The 22,509-nt window shown below is 34.9% G+C and overlaps 1 protein-coding gene across 4 annotated transcripts in view; it reads right to left on the bottom strand.

Moving 5' to 3' along the window:
• Positions 1-22,509, bottom strand: part of bcar3 (BCAR3 adaptor protein, NSP family member) — a 133,508-nt gene that overhangs the window by 36,257 nt on the left and 74,742 nt on the right. Inside the window, exon 1 of one of the 4 annotated variants that reach the window (XM_056463907.1) lies at positions 7,877-8,103. The exons of the other annotated variants lie outside the window; for them this stretch is intronic. Coding sequence (XP_056319882.1) covers positions 7,877-7,960 — 84 coding nt within the window. The 5' untranslated portion in view covers positions 7,961-8,103. Of the gene's footprint in view, positions 1-7,876; positions 8,104-22,509 lie in introns of those variants that run through there. 4 annotated transcript variants of the gene reach the window in all.

Here is a 22,509-nt window from a genome sequence, read left to right as displayed (position 1 = left end):
AGGGTGTCTGCCATGTTTATGCCTTTCAGGACAGGGCGGCATGAATCTCAGACCAAAAAACAGACTGTCAGAGTAGGGCTGGGGATGTTGACCAAATCAACCATTCGATTATTATTTATATTATCTGTAATAGATTTTTTAAATATATTTGATTAAAAATTCATTAGTTATCATTATCAATATATCATTTCATGACATGGAATCCATATTTAAATCTAGATGCTGGTATCTGATACATTGTATAATATTTTACATTATCAAACACACATTTGCATTAAATGACAGTTGATTAAAGTGGGTTTTATTGTTTTACGCCAGGGATTCTTAATCTCGCTCTTACAGTTTTTAGCTCCAAGCCCTTTACTAGGCTTTCTAGAAACATTAGAGCTAAAATCTGCTGCACACCGGCCCTGAAGGACCAAGTTTAAGAACCCCTGTTGTACACCATTTGAGTCTGGTGTGGACATGGACATTAGAACTATTTGCAAATGGCAGTGTTTTTTCAGCATCATCTTTAACGTTATTGCTTTTGAAATACTTCCACACATCAGACTTTTGGCTTCATTTAATTTAATTTTGGCTTCAATTGCCAAACGTGATCTTTTATTTTATTTAATCGAACAACTCGAAAGATGGTGACATCATCAGGACGAGAGGCAAATAACACAAACACACTGACCACTTTATTAGGTACACCTGTCCAACTGCTCGTTAAAAAAAAATTCGAATCAGCCAATCACATGGCAGCAACTCAATGCATTTAGGCATGTAGACATGGTCAAGGCGACCTGCTGTAGTTCAAGCCGTGCATCAGAATGGGGAAGAAAGGTGATTTAAGGGACTTTGAACATGGCATGGTTCGAGCTGATAGTAAACTGGAGGCTACAAGTTGCACAGGCTGACCAAATTGGACAAAAGATTGGAAAAACCTTGCCTAATCTGATGAATCTCCATTTCTGCTGCGACATTCAGGTAGTAGGATCAGAATTTGCCATCAACAACATGAAAGCATGGATCCATCCTGCCTTGTATCAAAGGTTCAGGCTGGTGGTGATGGTGTAATGGTGTGAGGGATATTGTCATGGCACACTTTGGGCCCATTAGTACTAATTGAGCATCGTGTCAATGCCACAGCCTACCTGAGTATTGTTTCTGACCATGACCATCCCTTTATGACCACAGTGTACCCATCTTCTGATGCCTACTTTCAGCAGGAGAATGCAATGTCATAAAGCATGGATTATCTCACACTAGTTTCTTGAACATGACAATGAGTTCACTGTACTCAAATGGCCTCCATAGTCACCAGAGCTCAATCCAATAGAGCACCTTTGGGATGTGGTGGAATAGGAGATTCACATCATGGATGTGCAGCCGACAAATCTGCAGCAACTGCGTGATGCTTTCATGTCAAAATGGACCAAAACCTCTGAGGAATATTTCCAGTACCTTGTTGAAGGCAATTCTGAAAGCAAAAGGGGGTCCAACACGGTTTTAGTAAGGTGTTCCTAATAAAGTGGCCGCTGAGCATAACATAACATTCTCTGAAGTAAAACACACACACATAGAGAATCAATTCAAGGATTTTCCAAATCAATATTGTCTTTTTTAAATTGAAGATCAATGAGGATTCAAATGAAAGAATCTGTTTAGGGTCACAGATGCTCGATGTATCTGATGTATCTGTTTTGTTGGTGTAGTTTAAATGTCTTTAATGTCTAGAAATTGAGCTAGATTCTCTCAAACCCCTCTCTCGATCTCTTGGTCATTTTAATGTAATCACATTCTCTCCATTTCAGTCTATGATCCCCTTCATTCCATTGGAGTTGTGTCCCAGACAGTGAGACCCAGCCCTGGCTTTGTAAGGAGGGCAGAAGGGGAGATTAGGGCCTGGGGCAGCTTTGAACATGGCTTCTCTTTAATGTTTCCTCAAGCGAGCTCAATATGTTGTACAGCACATGGAGGAAACGATTGAAAGCAGAGGGGACATGCTTGTCCCGGGGTCTCAGAATTGCTGCAAGCCATCCTGTTGGGAAGGAAGGCTGGAAAATGCCCTGCAGTCCCATCCGTCGCTTGAGGAAAGTGGAATTAGAGAGCACAAAGCTGACAGAAAACCTTTTATAGCACTGCTGAAATGCAGGTAGCAACAGATATTTGACAGCAGGATTGTCGTTTGTGTTCCTGGTCTGATTGTGAACGATTCAGTGCACTTTATTGCTGGAAAGAGTCGCATGTAATTTTGCATCAACATTCGAAGCACTTAGTCTGGCTGTGATATTTCTTTTAGCTTCAAACACAGGTGGTGTTTCAGGAACGTATTGTCCTACACAGTTGACTGCTTGCATTCAGTTTTGGCAGTCTTGCCTCTTTTTGTGTGTGTGTGTGTTTTTTTTTTTGTTGTTTTTTTTTTTTGTTACAGAAGATTCATTTAATTTTAATTTATGTTCTTTTGTTTATGAAGAATCAGCATTTTATTTATGAAGAATGCGCATTATCACTGGTGATACGATATTACTTTGTGGAATTATGATTTAATTCCTGCTCCAAGCAACTTATTCGCTCTCTTCTTTCTGTCTAAAAGGTGAATGTTTGGGTGTTGAGTGATAGGACTGTACCAGGCTGTGTCAGCATCTCTCCAGCAGCCTGTCATTCAGAGAGACTTCCCACTGTCCCGCTGCTCTGCTGAGATGTTATTTCTGCCACAGCCATGATACTTCTGCTCTGTTACACTGTCAGTCTGTGGGGGAACTGCTGCTGCATGTTCAGTGTGTGGGATGTGTTAAAGCATAAGAGATTGATTTCAGCTCATTTCTATGAACTGATTTGTTTGGGTGCTCCAATAACGATTCACTGAAATCATTCAAGTTGGAATTATCTAAGCATGGACTATAAGGACTATAAAAACAGCACAAACACACACGTTGTTGCTGAGTCTTGTAAATGGTTTTCCTTGCCTTGTTTTTGACCATGTGCCTTGTTTTGTTTATTTATGTCTGCCTTCTGACATCTCGCCTGATATTTGACCACGACTCTGGATTTGCCTGTATACATCTGTTTGCCCCTGTGTTGACCGTTGCTTGCCTGACTATTCTTAATAAACCTGCGATTAGATCCACACCTCCTTTGTCAGCGTCGCTTCACATTACAGAAGACTCAGCCTTGATGTGTGTCTTTGACAATCCTCCAGCTGTATGCAATTAGTCAGGATCAGAAACCGGTGTGAGTATGTGTGGTGCATGACTGAACTTGTAGTCCATAATGCCGGATTTGTAGTCCGTTAGCAATCTTCAACCGCTAGATTGCTGATAAACATAACAAATAGCCTATACTTTAAAAAGGCAACACATGCGCCTTGTTGTTTGTCTCCTATCATGCGCAATGCACGTACATAAACCATGAGTGAGAGAGAAGAAATGAAAGCACAGAAGCTCTAAGGTAAAATCAGATGCTCAAGTCATAATCTTTAAAATAATGACTTCTATTAAAAATGTTGACAGAGGTTTGTGATATAAGAATTAGAGCGGAGCATTAATTATATGCATATTTTCCATGGAGCGATTCATTTAAGCCTGCTGTTTTTTATTTGATGGGAAAAAACATATAATTGGAAAAAAACAGCCTATGCTCGTTCTTAAAAGGATTCAGCCAGAGTTTTTGTTTTATAAACTAAAATTTGTAATTTAAGTGAAAAATAGGGCAGGCCTATTTATTTCATTCTTTTTATTTAGTTTATTCTGTTTTTCTTTGCTGGTGGAAACACTGCATGTGCACGAAGATGTTGTGTTGTTAATATGTTCTTTCAATTGTTCGCATGTTAAAATAAATCAGTTTTTTAAAATGTAATATTTAATGTCTCATTTAAAATAGACACGCCAATTCACTTCTTTAGTTTAGTTTAATTTAATATTAATCTGACTGGTTAACGGTTAATATTTGGTTATCCAGCGGTTGGAAAAATTAACTGAAATGAGCATCCCCAGCTAGGACCCATTGACCTCCATAGTAATTCTTTTTTTTTTTTTATGTTGAATGGATACCATCAACTAGCAGTCTTCAAAATATATTTTTTTGTGTGTTAAACAGAAAACAGAAACTCAAATAGATTTTAAAACCACATGATGGAGAGTAAAAGATGAGGTCATTTTCCTGTTAAAAATTTGTTGTTTTTTTTCTTCAGTGCATCTTAAAAATGCTTATTGAAAGAATTAACATTAAAAAACATCCCATCTATTTTTTTTAATAAAAGGTTAGATTCATAAAATTAGTTTGAACACCTTAATCATGAAAAAAGAACCACCTCAAAAGAACGATTCATTCGACATTCATTAGAGTTCTGTCAGGTGTTAATATACGTCTCTGCAAAAAGAGTAAGCCTGTTTATTTAAGGCAGGTTTGTCACGGTTTGAGTTTCAAACATACGCCTTTCACAGCTGTAATGTACAGTCCACACCACCCTCCTTCCCACAGCTGCCCTTCACACTGACCAAAATAAAGCCCCCAAGTTGTTCTCGCCTTTGAGAAATTGACTTAAAAGTTGATCGCTTTCAAGGATGTTCTGTGAGAAACTTCCTCTCGAAAGAAAGAATCCATACACGAAACACCAACACTGCCCTCTCTGTCCCTCTAACTCCCACTGACCCCCAACACCATCCAAAAGACCGGAAGTCTCCATGACAACCTAGCACTATTTTTAGAAACTAGCCCAAAAAATGTGGACCAGACCCCAACGTTTTCAAGAGACGCTCAAACCCAGACCGAAAGATCACTCAATCAGCCTTCCAGGCATGGAAAGTAACAAACATTCTGCTATTTTTGAGAGATTCAGCCTTAGAATTCGAAATTACAGATTTTTGTTAAACATGTCAGGAAAACAGCATCACTCTTCAAGCAATTTTCAGTTTGATGCATTTTGCAGGAGCCTTTCTAACATGCACTGCATTCAAGAGATTTTAGGATTATGCATTGCCTGAAAATTAAACCCATGAGCAATAATTCATGATTAAAATCAAGACGTAACGTAAAGTATTCAGACCCCCTTAATGTTTTCACTCTTTGTTATAGTGCACGCATTCCTCCTTGCAGATCCTCTCCAGTTCTGTCAGATTGGATGGTAAACGTTGGTGGACAGCCATTTTTAGGTTTCTCCAGAGATGCTCAATTGGGGTTAAGTCAGGGCTCTGGCTGGGCCATTGAAGAACATACAGATGTGGCCATAAAAATGAGAAGTTTTTACCAGGGCTCACCTCATTTTGTTCTGCGGCTAGCCACGGCATGCTGTCAAACTCTTTGGAATTCAAATAAATGTGTTGTGCTTCACAGAACAGCCACCAGGTGGTGCACTATTTTATACTTAAGATAGATAAACTTTAATATATACAGTTAAAGTCAGAATTATTAAGCCCCCTGGATTATTAGCCCCCCTGTTTATTTTTTTCCCCAATTTCTGTTTAATGGAGAGAAGATTTTTTTCAACACATTTCTAAACACAACAGTTTTAATAACTCATTTCTAATAACTGATTTATTTTATCTTTGTTATGAGGACGGTAAATAATATTTGACCAGATATTTTCAAGGCACTTCTATACAGGCAGGCAGGTTAGGGTAACTAGGCAGGTGAGGGTAATTAGGCAAGTTATTGTATAACGATAGTTTGTTCTGTAGAAAAATATATAGCTTAAAAGGTCTAGTAATTTTGACCTTAAAATGTTTTTTTTTTTTTTATTATTCAAAACTGCTTTTATTCTAGCCGAAATAAAACAAATAAGACTTTCTCCAGAAGACAAAAAATTCTCAGACATACTGTGAAAATTTCCTTACTCTGTTAAACATCATTTGGGAAATATTTAAAAAGAAAAAACAATTCAAAGGGGGGCTTATAATTCTGACTTCAACTGTATATATACTGACTTTCCACGATTTTTCCAAGACTTTCAAGTCCATTTTCATGACCTTATGTTTCATGCAATGTCTACAGATGCGTGATAAGAAAAACAATCCATGTTCAAATTTATTACAGCGTATCGTAAAACACGCAACAATCTATTCAGTTTAAATTTTTATAGATATATTTAGATCTATGTAAAATTGGTTTAGATAATGCTTACACCTCACTAATAATGTAAGAGTATGTGATTGGCCAAGGACAGAAAAGTAAGAACACAATTAACCTATATTCAAGTATACAGATATCTGTTTTCCAGGACTTTTCCAAAACTTTGTGGGTTTTTCTGTTTTTCCAAAACTTTTCCAGGCCTGGAAAATGCCCTGTCAAAATTCCATGACTTTTCCAGGTTTTCCATGACCGTATGAACCCTGAACATTTAAGGGGGTCTGAATACTCTTCATACCCACTGTAACATCCAATGGTAATCTGAATTAAATGTGGCCTCAAAACCTTATTTTCTACAAGAATATTTGTAGGAATAACCAAAACGTCACCATTGTATGGGTCAAAATTGATATATTATTAGCAAAAATCATTAGAATATCAAGTAAAAATGATATTGAAAAATGATATGTTCCATGAAGATTAATTCGCAAATACGCTTAATTTGTAAATATGTCAAAACTCTGATTGGTAATGTGGATTGTGAAGCAGTCAGTTGTTATTTAAATGTATTGAACTCTCAGATTTTACATTTTCAAATGCTTGAAAAAGCTAAATATTGTGAAGTAAACATCAATGGATGCTCATCAGCTTTTCAATCCTACATTTATAACTGGATTTGTGATCTTGAATCACATAAAAGAAATGTGTTCTGAATTTTTTCCCAATATGCACCATTATATTGTCTTGTAGTTGTTGATGGACCATAGATCAATAGTTCATGTGCCATCGTATAGCACCAATAGAGAAGCAAACAATCACACCTGCAGAGCCTGAGAGAAATATTTCAGTCCGCTCACACTGCATTTCATCCAATGCCAAAACCCCCCTGTAGTTTCAGCGTAACCTCAGTCTCTGAACATTCTTGCTATTAATAATCCATACATTTCAAACACGACCCGCTGGCTGCTCTAATGTTTCATTCCCACACCGGTTCCATATAAACCTGTAACAGCCTCCTGCATGGCCACCAATTTTAAATATCATCCCATAAATTCACTCAAGCCGACCCGAGCAGCTCTCTCTGTCCTCATCACATGATGCATTAGACGAGCAAACAAAACCGCACGTGTTCACACTTACGATCTATTTAGAGATAAAAGATTTCAATCAATACTGGTTAAATGGTTTTCAAGACAACACGGAGGATGATGCGACTAAACAATTACAAGACAATGGGAAGAAACACTCACACACACACTAGTGAGCATGTGTGCTTGACACCTTCACTTACTATAATGAAAGAAAGCCATATATCTGACGGGCTCAGAGCTCTTCAGACTGCCAGAAGAAAAGTACATACAGACCTGCTTTTACAACACCTCACTATCAATCCCATCATTTCAACCCCTTTTCTTCTGCAATGATAATGTACAGATGCTTTCATCTGAACACTTTAAATAATACTGGGTTGTTGGAACCCAATGTTGGGTCACATGTGAACAAAAAAATGTCATATTAAGTGTAATTACCATTTAGTTGAAAATAGTTATCAAATATTTGTCCATATTTGAGCTAAAGTGTTACAACAACCCAATATTTTTAAGAGTGTATGTAGTTCTAACACGTTACGCTTTATAAATACTGTATATTTTACATAAATTGTTTCACATTTGTGTAAATTAACAGTAAAATATACAGTTGTTAAGATATAAAGAGTTAAAATAAGTATATAATACATTTCACTTGTGGTTTAGATGCTACTAAAAGGCATAAATACACCCAGATGTGATTTTTTTTTTTTTTTTTTTAGGAAGCTTCCACTTACCTTAGCTCCAATAACGGAGCTCTTCTGATAGAAACAGCACAAAGCTGCCGTGATGGTCCTTAAAATATTGCATCTCTCGGACATCTCTCTGGTCTCAGTGAAAACACTCTCACAAGCTTCAGTCTTCAAAACTTACTGCCTTCTATCTCCCATCAATGAGAGCATGTTAGCTGCCCGGCGTCTGTCTGTATGCGTGTGTGTGAACTCTCTCTGCTCAAGTGTGTGTGTGTGTGTGCATGTGTTTTTTTGCACTCAGCAGTGCATATGCTGCTCCATGCTGTTGCTCTCACCCCCGGGCAGCCCATGTAAGGAGCCCTGCTAAACTCCATGTGATACGGCTCTCAGCCAATCAGAGTTCAGCCATCTGCATGAGCGCCACACACAGCAAACCCCCCTTTCCTCAAAAACAGCTTGACAGAAAATAGATGAGAAAGATACTCTGATTATATTTCTTAAAATCCTTACGTTTCCTCTTAAAAAATCTCACATTTCTATATTAAAATATAATTAGTGATGCAGTGAAGATGAAATTTAACCATTTGAAGATTTTTCTGTCATTATTTGTGTTCTGTTGGCCAATTAACAGAATCTAGGGAATTATATACACACATATATAGGTCAGATGGGTCAATTAAATAAATGTTATTAAATGTGAAGTGATTGCTATAATGTTTAAAGAATGTTTGTAAAAGTAATATAAAAAATAAAAGGAGTAAAAGTAAAAAATGTTGGTAAATGATTTGCCATCATTTTTCATGTAAAGATGACTTATTCTTACCTGTGCTTTCAATGCAAACTCGCATCAATTCGTAACTCTTTAATCTATTGGTTAATTCCAGCCTGATCTCACAAGAAAACGTAAGTATTTTATGTTTTGTCAGTTTAGTGGCAAATTCGTGCAAGTTCGTACGAGTTCAGTCGTATGAAATTGTACAATTTTAAAAAGGAGGCGTGGCACCTAACCCCACCCCTAAACCCAACCGTCATTGGGGGATGAGCAAATCGCACTAAATTGTACATCGTACAAATTCATACAAATTAGCCACTAAATCAAAGTTACGAATTGCCGTGAGATTGTGTTGGTTAATTCATATAAATGTGTACATCTTATTTCTACATTTTTAGGTTTGGGGGCCAACGTTTTTGTGCAAATGAAATGTTATGAATTATCCACTTTTCTGACAATACGTAAAATAATTAATTAATTTTCTTTATTCCACAAAATAGGTCGAATCGTACAAAAGACAAACGAACAAAACAATACAAACCACACTATATACCTTAAAAAAGACAGTTATGCCAATATTTCATTAAAGGTGACTGAAAACGCACCTCAGTAAGCCTAGGATTTATCAATAACTTTAAAATGCTATTCTGAGAATTCTCCAAATGACAGATAAACTTATGGATCAAATTTCTCATCAAAACGAAGAATGATCGAACTCTTAATCATTCATTCATTTTCGGCTTAGTCCCTTTATTAATCTGGGGTCGCCACAGTGGAATGAACCGCCAACTTATCCAGCACGTTTTTACGCAGCGGATGCCCTTCCAGCCACAACCCATCTCTGGGAAACATCCACACACACTAATTCACCCACAAACACTACGGACAATTTAGCCTACCCAATTCACCTGTCCCGCATGTCTTTGGACTTGTGGGGGAAACCGGAGCACCCGGAGGAAACCCACGGGAAAGCAGGAAGAACATGCAAACTCCACACAAAAACGCCAACTGAGCTGAGGCTCGACCCAGTGACGTTCTTGCTGTGAGGCGAACTCTTATATTACAAAATATTTCACTTGCACTACACCATCTATGTTTTGTTAGTAGTTATGTTTCCTCATGAGATCAAGCTAGTAATTCTGTAATATACAGTATATACACAAGTATAAGTGATCATATTAGATGTTGTATTCAATTTAGAATGAATAATCTATTGGTGACAAATGTGTAAATCCTAGTGATTTGAATGATAATGGCAAAGTTTATGGCAGTTATTTATTATTTTGGAGCTGCACTGAGAAAAAATTGCTGGAATGCTCCACAGTTTGAAGCATTATGGCTTTTACTCTTTTGTCTTCATCTATGTTAAGCTGTTTGACACAATCTACATTGTGAAGAAAGATGAACTCAACTGAACTGCTTGGTGGAATCGAGCCAATGGTGTAACCAAAATCTGCAACATTGTGTAAACTCACGTTCCTGTTTTATAAGAGTCTCATATTCAGTTTACACCGAAACAGAACAAAGCTGCCAGTGCACATTGCCAGTAAAGCAGAGCATGCTGGGAGACAATCTGATATCAAGCAATTCAGTGATACGAGAGAGCGCTGTTTATCACTAATGACATTTGAAATTAATCTGGGCAGACAGGACAGCGCATCTCCTGTGGAGGACTTCTGCAGTGTTTTCCAGGCTGTGGTGATGCTGTGTGACAGCTCTGTGTCTGTCTCAGCTCCAGCAGGGGGTTCACCATCAGCAGGGGGCTTATATATAAAAGCACAGTCAGTCCCCCAGCTGGGACTGTCCTGACCCTGAGAGGAGGGTCCGGCTGAGCCTGAAGGGTCCCAGACCGCTAAATTCACTTGCTTCTCCCACTGGGGTTTGAATAACAGGACTACTCTGTCTCTTAGTCAAATACTAACGGCACTTAGTGTTATTGCGGCTACTTTGGGAACTGGAGGGGCTTTTGTTGAGGGGGCTGATGGGGGCTTTCTCTTGATTAACCGATTTGTTAACAGCATTATGAGTTGTGTCATTTCCAGGGACCGAAACACCCAGCCCTGAAGAAAAGAGTCAGTGAGTGAAAAGAAGCATTGGGGGAACCAGTGCTTTTAGAAGACAGAGGAGAATTCTTGTTGCCAGACCATTTCACCACACTGAACAAGAGCGCATAGAGTGTGAGGTGTGAGGTTAGTCTGTGTGTGTGTTGTTTGTAACACTTTAAAAAATAAATATGATATATTTTTTATTTATTTTTTATTTTAATAATTGTTATAACAGCACACTAACAGATTGAGTTTAATTTATAATCTGTGGCAGCGTCGTCTTGGTTACGTTTGGTGAAAATGCTTTTGTCTATTTTATTACAGTTATTATCAATTATATTAGCAGTTTAAGTTATATATAACTCAAAGATATCTATGCCAACTGTTTCAAACTTCTTAAAATCTACTTCAATTATTTAAACTTTAAAACTTCTTCCAACTTTCAGACTAGTCTTTCTCAAGCCACCATAAAGTTTGGGTACAAACTTTACTTTTCCAGTTGAATTTTGTTGCAGTCATTCTCATTTTTCATGAATAAATGATTAAAACACTGTTTTGCATTTATGACTGATTATTTGAATTATAGCACTGTTCAAAATTTTGTGAATTTTATGTAACTTTCCACAATATTTATGTACAGTTTCATATAAAATTGTATAAGCTCAAGAAAATATAGAAAATCTACAGTAAAATAACAACAATAATTTTGAATTATGGAAAATGTCTGTAATTTAACATGCATCATTTTACGGTACACTAAATTTCTATTATTTAACGGCTGTTATTTGATATTTTTCCTGGCAGCTGGTGTGTTGGAAAAAAAACAAAAAATAACAGATGTTAAATTACAGAAATTTATTACAGTAAATATTACAGTATTATTGCTGTGATTTAGCATCCGCTATTTTACGGTAGCCAAAATTTCTGTAAATTACCAGCTGTTATTCAACATTTTTTTTTTCCGGCAGCTGGGGTGTCCAATAAAAAAAGTTAAATAATGTCCGTTAAATTACAGAAATTTCCTGAATTTTTTTTTATTACAGTAAATTGCTGTGATTTAGCATCCGTTATTTTATGGTAGCCAAAATTTCTGTAAATTACCAGCTGTTATTTAACTTTTTTTCCGCCAGCTGGGGTGTCCAATAAAAAAAGTTAAATAATGTCTGTTAAATTACAGAAATTTCCTGTATTTTTTTTTCAATTACGATAAATTTCTGTAATTTACCATTAGTTATTTTACAGTAGGCTTAATTTCTGTAATTTAACATTAGTTATTTTACGGTAGGCTAAATTTCTGGAATTTAACGGCTGTTATTTAATGGGTTTTTTTTTTTCGGCAGCTGCGGTGTCAAAATAAAGTAAAATAACATCCGCTGTTACGGTAAATTTCTGTAAATTAAGATCCGTTATTTTATGGTAGGCTACATTTCTGTAATTTAATGGGTGTTATTTTGCATTTATTTTCCAGCACCCCAACTGTCTGAAAAAAATGTAAAATAACAGAATTATCATCATCATCATAATTTTTGCAGCATAGCAGTTTGAGTTATAAATCTAATAATAATAATCATAATAATCATAATAATAAGGGCCTTGACAGTGTGTGAAAATGCTTATTTCCCTTTTTTATATTACATTTAATTTTTTTAGCATAATTATTTTAAAACAGCAGAATTCTAATGAATTCAAATGAATATTTTTCAGAGAATCTTAGCATTTGTTTTTAATCCACCTTTGCATTAATGACAGCAACACTTGAGCTGGAAAACTCCATAGTTTCCATAAAAATAATCATAGCCAATAATCATGTTCTCTAGCATGATTTGACAATAACCCACACTGGGTCTTTGCTTCAGTGGACACAAGAGCACCTGATCGTCTGTGCAAAGAGTTCAAATCACCACTTAGTGATGACACATTTAAAGTAGTGTTGAACATAAAATATGTCTTCAATATCACACTGTTTGGTCGTTTGGTGTCTTTGATTTTCACTGTGAACATTGTGTATTAGTCTAAATGACCAACAAAAGTTAATGTGTAGAAAGTGAAAAACTTCTCTTAGTTGATCATTAGGAAGTCCAGCACACTCCAGCATCATTCTTGGATGCAAACAATTGGATGTGCAAATCAGCAGAATTGTTCCGTTTCTCCCAGATTGCTCATAAGATGTAAACAAAAGCATTATGCTTTGGCTGGCTCTGCACCCTCGGCCCAGCACTGGAATGTTCTCCCTGAAAGTGAGCTCTAAACTACCTCATTACACTCAATAAAACCAGCAAAAGCCTGCGAGCAAATCTGCTTTTCCACAGTCTGCTAAAGAAAGAGTCAGCGTGATGTTTTTGTGCAGGAGAGTAAAAAATAAACCTTAAATACATGCCTGACCTCACTTCTGCTGGAGACTGTAGTTCAGTAGTTAAAGAGGTTGTTTATTTATGTTTTTCTGGGTAGGCAAAAACAAACTAACAAAAATGACAATAAAATGATTGCAGAAATTATTTATAAAAAATGTAAGGCTGTTGGAGCTAATAGCTCACTTGATTTAAGTAATTAAAAACTGTAGAAAATCAATCTTTTAAAAGAAAAGAAAATGTAGGATGAACTATGCGAGGAATACATTTGTCTAGTGAGCCCAACAGTGACAGCAGTCACAGAGTTTAGATTTCATCCACTTATTAAAACATTTAGGAGTTATTTTTCCTTATTCTATTTGTATTAATATTCATTCTAACATTTAGTGTTTTATTCATTCAATATTACTTCTCTTTTTTATTTTATATATATATATATAAATATATATATATATATTATTATTATTATTATTATTATTATTATATTACTATATTTTATTTATTTTACTATATATATATATATATAGAATTTATTTATCATGTATTTTTATATGAATGTTATATGCACTGATTATGTGATTTTTTTTTATGTGATTATGTGAGTTTAGACTTTCCAACCATCATTTAACCAAACTTTTAAGAGTTTTTATTTTCATTGATTTATTTTCATTTTCATTATATACTATACATTTTTAATTATTACAATTTTTATTACAAATTTAGCATTTTAATATGTATTATTTTATCGATTTAATACTATTTGTCTTCTTAATATACATTCAAATTTTTTTCTTGTATATATTATAATGCGTTTTATTAATATATACACTGTTTTTTCTTTTCAGAAGAGTTGTAGTTTAGACTATCCACTTTTAAAATAACTTTTAAGGAGTTTTCCCTTCCCATTGAGTTTCTTAGATTATATTGCAATATTAGAAAATCATCTAGATTAATATATTGTATGTATTTTTTCATTATTTTATTATTCCTTCATTCATTCATTTTCTTTTCGGCTTAGTCCCTTTATTAATCCAGGGTCGCCACAGCGGAATGTACCGCCAACTTATCCAGCACATGTTTTATGCAGCGGATGCCCTTCCAGCCGCAACCCATCACTGGGAAAATTATTTTATTATTTAGAATGTAATTAATATTTTATTTTTATTTTATAATATTTATATATATATATATATATATATATATATATATATATATATATATATATATATATATATGTATATATATATATATATATATATATATATATATATATATATATATATATAAATAAATACATTCTATTTATACTTTTCTATTTTAATATGATTTTTATTAATATATTCACTAATATTTTGTGACACTTGTGTGGATTCAAACTTCAGTCTCTTAGATAACACACGGTGTGCTGCAGTGCATAGTAATGAACACTAGAGGGTGTTGTGTCTCAGTAATAATCACAGTGAGCTGTTGTTAAACAGATGCTTTCCTCATGGTTCTCCATAGAGATCCTCAACTGATGTTCAGGTAAACATCTAGATGCACAAATCACCTTCCTGTTCATTTGGCTTGGTAAGTAATTTGGCTTTCTTTTCTCTGTGTAATCTGTAAATGGCTCACTAATGTATAATAATTTTTATTTCAGGTTCACAGCCATATAGAAATCACACATGAACGTGATCAACACTGACCAGCGACAGTCAAGCGATGCCTGAGGACAAGATTTTACTACAGTGTCTCCTGAGGTAAAGATCTAAAAATACTGCCTTTAATATCAGCGCATTAGGCTCTGGAACACAAGCCAAAGCTTTGTTATAAAAACTGGAGCTTTACCTGCAGGGAATTCACCACATGCCATTTCATTTAAGACTTAATGAAAAATCTGGATACACGACAATGCATGCGTCAGGTTATATAAACGCAAAACAATAAGTTGTAACTTTTTTAGGGTTAACATGCTAACACACTTAAAATAGAAAGATTTAATGGAGTATTTATTTCTGATGGCATAGGAGAACCATTTCCTTTTTTTTTAAGGAACTGATTATTTTAGGGAATGGAAAAATTGTATGAAAAAGTGAAGTTGCTAACAAAAATGTACTTAAACTTGTAGTCATACTGCATGTACTGTAATCATTTCATCTAAATTTAAATGCAGGGAATTACTGTTCTTTTTTTGTATTATGTTTGTTAATGAAAGATTCTGTACTGTAATGTAGTAATGCTCGCTGTTTAGTGGAGGTTGACTGACATTAAATTTAACAGGTAAAGCTTTTGGACTGTATTGTTCAATAACAGATTTATTGAATTACTTTATAAAGTATTACTTTGTTTTTAAATAACTAGTGCATGGGACAATGTAAAATAGTGCGGTAAAAGCCTTGTTAAAAATAAAATGTTAAATTAAAATAAATAAAAAAACATAAATATTATATTTAATTATATTAATAAAGGCAAATAAAATTGTTATAATCATAAAAAGTTACAAATATCTCTTTGCATTGCTTACCGGACAAGGCTCGAATCATTTCAAATCATTGATGTTTGCTTACAGGACAGCCACTGGCACTGCACCCTCTTACCTCCACCTGCTCCTGAAGGTCTACATCCCCTCCAGGAGCCTCTGGTCAGTGAGTGAGCGCCGCCTTGTGGTACCATCACAGAGATTCTATAAGTAACTTTCCAAAACCTTTTCACTCAATGTTCCTCACTTATGGAATGATCTTTCCATTCCCACACAGACTGCTGATTCACTAATATCAATTAAAGGACAACTAAAATCCCATCACTTTCATGATCATCTGAACCCCTGTGAACAAAACTAAGAGACTCTGCCCCTCCCCACCACACAACAACCTCAAAATATTATGCAATTAATGCAAGTGTGCCACACACAAGTGAGTGGGCTTGAAAAAACACCTGTAGAAAACACACAATTTCATCTCTCTGGCACTTTTAGGGTGTTTTCACGACTGCCTTATTTAGTTTGGTTGAATCGCACTGGAGTTTGTTTTGGGCAGGTGTGAATGTAGCAATTGCACTGGAGTGCGCACCAAAAGTGGACCAGAAAAGCGTACCGAGACTCCTTGAAGAGGTGGTCACGGTATGCTTTCAAACAAACCCTGAAGTGGTCTGTTTGTGGTGAGAACATGATCCAAACTAAAACAGACCCAACCGCAAAAAGTACTGCGCCTGTCCCATCTTATGGGGTGTGGAGGAAAAATATAAAGCACTTTACCATCAATTTTAAACAGAGAGAGAGGGAAAAACATTACCTGATGGATCACTGGTATTATTTCCGGAAGATGACCATGTTGCAGTTTAGCTAAATTAATTCAAGCCTCCTCCTGAAGTGACTTGCGTTGCGCCTTTGCTGTTTGCAATGCATTAAAACATTGTTTTCCAGCTGCAGCCGTGCTTCATTCTCGAAATGTATAGTTTATAGTATAGTATAGTAGACAGCGTCATTTTGGCTCTGCTGATTTGTTTACTTGCAGGATTTCCATTGGCATTTTCAAGCAGGTTTATTCTGACCAATCGAAAAGCAGTTTAGAAAATATGTTCAATAGCATCTGGCCAATAAGTGATGTGGATTTTGCCACATGACTGCATTTTGGTTCTTTTCAAATGGTTCAGACTAAAGCAGTGTGGTGTGAAAAAGACCCAAAACGGCAGAAAAAGGCTACTCTGTATCATTTGTTGCCCTTGGTCCGGACCAAATGATCCAAACCACAAATGTGAAAGCACCCTAACAGACACTTGCACATGCGCATTTGCACCTGACACTTTCTTACAGTCACTTTATATCTATATTAAAAATGTGCATTTATGAAGTGTGCTTCACACAGGTGAGTGGGCTTGACAAACCACCAGTAGAAACACTCTTCTCTCTATAAACAAAACACTTCCCCCTCCTTACTCTAGCACTTAATTCTCTGAGCACTAACAGTTTGTTTGTATAATTAGCACTTCTTGTGTGTATTGCTTCTTCTTGTTAAATCACTGAATGCCTCAATTTTTAAGTCACAAAGCATTTGCTAAATGAGAATATAAATGTAAATAAAAACACTAAATATATTTAAAGTAATACACAAAAAACACTTCATATATATTAACACTATTTAGACTTGCGGAATTTGTGAAATGTTACTGAAATTTATACGGTTTGTTCATTAACCATAACAGACCTAATATTTCCACCCCAGGCTCATTGGAAATATGTGCCTCAGCCAACATTTTTTCTGAATCTGAAATATGTTACTAACAGGGTACGTTTAGTTATACATTTCAGATACACATACAACTAACAGTGTTTTCAAAAGCAAACAGAACAGAAAAATACAGTTAGTTGACTGGCATCTTTATCACTTTTCTTCCTCCGCAAGCATCAGCTAGTGTATGTGTGTATGAAACATCAAGCAGTGCTGATACTCTAACAGTAGGGGTGGCTCTGTCAGTGTCCTCATGTTTCGTGTCTCTCTCATCGTTTGAGGGCCGGAAAAGGCCTCTGAATGATCCTTCTTGGGTCTGTCTGTGTTCTCGGTTGTGTTCTGGCTGGAGTGTGTTCAGAGAGGGTACAGGCCTGTTAAAGAGGTCTTTCTGTGGGCTCTCGGGGCAGCAGATCCCACAGAGAGAACAGGGCTTCATTGTTCCTGTAAAGCTCTTTCATGAGAGCTTAGCAGCTTACTGAGGAACTGTGTGTGTGCGTGTGTGTTCACCATCAGACCATCAAGAGTGAAAAATACAAACTATGTGTACATGCACATGTGTGTGTATGATTTGATGCTGAAAGAAATGTGTTGTTTCACTTCTTATCATCCAAATTATTCAGTGTTTTTATGTCGTATCCTTCAGAACTGTAAATTTGATAGTAATTATTAACATTTATTTGCAATTTAATGAGATGTTAAAAAAGAACAAACATTACAAGAACAAAATAAAAGCTTTAGTGTACTATAATAATAATACAATTAGGGCACAATATATTCATGTAATAATATGAATTATTACTAGTGGTGTAACGGATCACAAATCTCACCGTTCGGATCACATTATGATTTTTTTGTCATGGATCGTACCACATTTCATATCAGCCAAAAAGGGGAGGAGACTAATGTAATTTGCTTTCCATTTATATTACAAAAACAGAAACTTTTGATTTTAACAAACAGAACTTAGAACCTGTAATTTTATTAAAAATAAAATGAAGAAATAATCCGCTGAATAAAATTATATAGTAAAATATTCAGTATTGTGAAAAATTCACTGTTTCTACTACTGTTGCTGATGATGCTAATTGTATAAATCTAACATTATCATTTTTACAATCCATATTTATTTTTTGTCTCATTTTCAATAAATGATTCATTTATTCACTCATAAAACTTCATTTTTCACTGCTAGATGTGTCATTTTTGAAGAATTATTCAGTGGCATATTTTTTATGGCTGGTTTTTGTCACCTATTGGTTAAATCATGTAATTTCTACCTAGCACTTTCACTTTTGAGCATCAAGTTAAATGCATATGATGATGATTTTAATCTTTACACATAAACATCAGTGGTTTTATCTAAACTATAAACTGTTATCTCTTAATTTTTGCGCTTTCAGATTTGAATGCAGTGATCCAAAGAAATATTAAACATACGCAAATTACCATCATTTATAATTTATGTTGCGTACTTGTTGAGATCTTGATCTTTTAATGATTAATCGTGCAGCTTACACTGAATGCATTAATGCAGGTTAAACAAGTAGTGACAGAAAACACCTTTAATAACCGAAGAAACCACATCCCGAATAATCTACCACTACTTCTTCTGTCGTCATTATATTTTACAGGAAAGCAAATGCTTTCATACATGTGTTTTGAATGATGCGAGAGGAGATCTCTCTGTGACTGATACAAATTTAGGATTAATCTACAAGTTAAAAAGAATGAATTAGCCTAATCTACAGGTCACATGTGTTCCAAACTGTGGTTTGTGATCCGTACGAATCACGGATCAACCGTGATCTGTTACACCTCTAATTATAAATAATATATTGTCCTCATAATATTCAGACTTCTGTTTGGTTCTTCTTCAAAAAGTTCTCTATGGTATAATATGCATTTTTCAGATCAGATTGGATTTTTTTAATACTTTAATATGTTGATGTTCAGGGTTGGGCAAAAATACATTGAAATCTATTTTAAAATAAAATATCAAATACCTCAATTTTAGTGTTTCAAAATAAACTACAAGATACAACAGCCACAACAAGCATCAAAATAAAATACTGTATTTTGAAAATACTACAAAATACTTTTACAAGGGAGCATGACATTTCTTCACAAACTCCTGTCAGTGGACATATTCGGTCAATCCCTTCACCATTAAACTAATTTAGTGAAGTAAACAATGTTTGATAACAACAGCGTTTCTCTGCAACTCATTCTCCTCAACAGTACATGAGCAGGTATTCATAAAAAACCTCTTTGATTTTAGTATAGATTTTGTACAAATTTCATTAAGTCTTGTCTTGAAGATGATCTCTTTAATCATTGTAAAAATTTAATGCAGATAATGAGTTGGAATGTAGTTCTATATCGATTGTGAAAATTGCCACCATCTCATAACAGTCTTAAATTTTAAAAGGGTGATATATGAATAGGTTATTTAAAATTTCTGTTCACATAATTTGTTCAATAAATCTTGTTTTTTTTTTTTTGCAATTGACATCTTCAATGCTCAATGTAAAAACACGATTTCTGCAAACTACTAAAATCTCCAGTTTTAGTGATTTCCATAAATAATATTTTCTGCAGTTGTACTCTTCAAAACACAGTTTAAAACATGATATCTCAAAAAAATGTAAGCTATCTGTTTTTGCTGCCATAAAACCTGAGTTGGGAGTTTTTGACCATCTGTAGACTGGAGTATTATTTAATACTTTTGTCTCATTCTGATTAACTATGTTTATAATTTACTACGTATAAAGGGCATTTGAAGTCTTGTATCGCCACTGTAGGACTTTGTTGTTTGTCTTATTTTCCTGTCTTATTTTGACTAGCTCCCAAATCTACCCCTGCTATTTGTTTGTTATTTTCCTTATATCTGATGCATAATTTTCATCTATACTCCAAGCATTGACCAACTTCTTCAATATTAATCCATTTTCTAGTCTTCTCAAGTCTTGGCAAATAACTGAGAAAACAGCACTATTAAAGGCCACATTTTGTATAATGTCATCACGTAGACTTCTTACAAAGTGTTTTACAGTATTTTAAAAATACAAAAATACAAGACACTAAAGTATTTTGATACAAACATTAACCTATTTTCATCGACCCTATCAAATACAAATGACAAAATACTATTTTGTATTTGAAATACTTGTATCAGAAATGCATGCCCATCCTTGTTGATGTCAAGCTGTAAACTGCTTTTTGTTTCTGATTCCTGCTAGAACTGCTACTGCAAGTATTCCCCCCCCCCCAGTATTTATCTTTATCTTTAACTTTAACTTTTTTTTTTACTAAACATATATTTTCACGTTTCAGTCCATCTCAGTCATCCCAATGTTGATGATTTTTAATATCCGTGTAAAATTATCTGTAATGTACCTTCTGGCACTGATTTTTATTTTAGAACATCAAATTTATTCCTATGTATGAATTTCAAAAAGAGTGTGTGATTCATGAATCATATCCGCAGATCCCCAAGGAGGCAGATTTGACTCCCACCCTTGAAAAATTGTATATTTTTAAGCATTAAGTCATCCAAACAATTTCCACCCCTCAGATCGTCTTTGATGATAACAGCTCCAGTTTCACAGCAGAGAGTTGCCAGTTTCTGCTTCACACGCAAGTAAAAGAATAAAAGCTTGATGCTGAATAAATCATGTCATCATAGCTTGACACTGAATATGGATAAATGATTTGTCCTCAGTTGTCCTGATGGCTTTCTATAGGTATTTAGTTTATTGTCCTAGGGTTACATCAAAGCTAAAGTAGATCAAAACTCGACTCTTCTGTCCCCTAAGAACAAACAGTAACGACACATTAAAACCCACACAGGTCATCTGACTTCAGGAAGTGATATCAGCACATGAAGTCTTGCAAAATAATTATCCCATATTTTTGATGGTTGGCTTCCTGTTAACTTTGAAAAAAACATTCCTCAGCTAACAGGTCGTCAAGAGTAATAGGTTGAGTCTGTCAAGGCAAGAAAATTGTGTTGAAAACACACTGGTGGCACGCAAAACTAGCCCATCAAATGATGAACGAGAGACAGAGAGATTAAACCCGCTGCTGTACAAGAGATGTTTTCCTCCACATCAGCAATAGATTATAGACTGACCTTTCTCAAGTATCATTTTAAGGTGATAGATATGTTATACTTCTCTTTTTTTGTCTCTAAAAGTAGCCATCTTTTGTCATTGGTTAATGGTTGAACAATTTATTGTATTGACCTTATTCTTCAATGCGGAAGTGCGCTCTTTTTTTTGCGATTGTTTTAGAACTTCCGATTCAGCTGCCTATAGGAGAAATGACTAGGAATAATAACGGCAGAAAACGGTCAAACTACTTGCTCTAAAAAAGTGTTTGCATGACAATACAGACAAAGTAGAATAATATAATAAAAAAATATCAGTTTGTAACATCAAGAAGCGTAACAAGATGTTTTTAACATCTAAAAATGAATGGAAGTAAATGAGACCGGAAGTCTCAAACCAAAAAGATTCAAATGGCTGCACCCGCTCGTACACAGAGAATAAGGTGAATAAAGTAACTATGTTTCTTTTTTATATCAAACTAAAAAATATTTCAAACTAAATACGTAATAGCAACATTATTTAAAAGTTTATTTAACGATTCTGACTTTTTTTTACTCCCAGTTGCCAGCTAGGGTTGCAAAATTATTATTTGTCTTCTTAGAGGTGTTTTATGTGTGTATGTATGTATACATACACACACACACAGTGGAAGTCTGAATTATTAGCCCCCCTTTGAATTTTTTTTCTTTTTTATATATTTCCCAAATGATGTTAAACAGAGTAAGGAAATTTTCACAGTATGTCTGATAATATTTTTTCTTATGGCAAAGATAAAATAAATCAGTTATTAGAAATGAGCTATTAAATCTATTATGTTTAGAAATGTGTTGACAAAAATCTGCTCTCCGTTAAACAGAAATTGGGGGAAAAAATAAACAGGGGGGCTAATAATTCTGACTTCAACTGTCTGTCTGTCTGTCTGTCTGTCTGTCTGTCTGTCTGTCTGTCTGTCTGTCTGTCTGTCTGTCTGTCTGTCTGTCTGTCTATAAACCTATAAATGCCTACACAATTCTGAGAAAAAAAGTTAGAATTATTGTTAAATGAAATTAGAATCTGTGATTTATTTTTATCAAATCAGAATGGTGAGAAAGATCTAAGAACAAAGCAAGCTTTAAAATATAAAACCCAGATTTTTAATAATTACAGTATATTATGTTCATATGATATGTTAGATAGTTTCCTCCCTAAATTATGAA

This window comes from Danio aesculapii, chromosome 8 (genome assembly GCF_903798145.1).
Source record: "Danio aesculapii chromosome 8, fDanAes4.1, whole genome shotgun sequence".
In the NCBI taxonomy this organism is placed as follows: Eukaryota; Metazoa; Chordata; class Actinopteri; order Cypriniformes; family Danionidae; genus Danio; species Danio aesculapii.
This window is presented reverse-complemented; position numbering and strand designations above follow the sequence as displayed.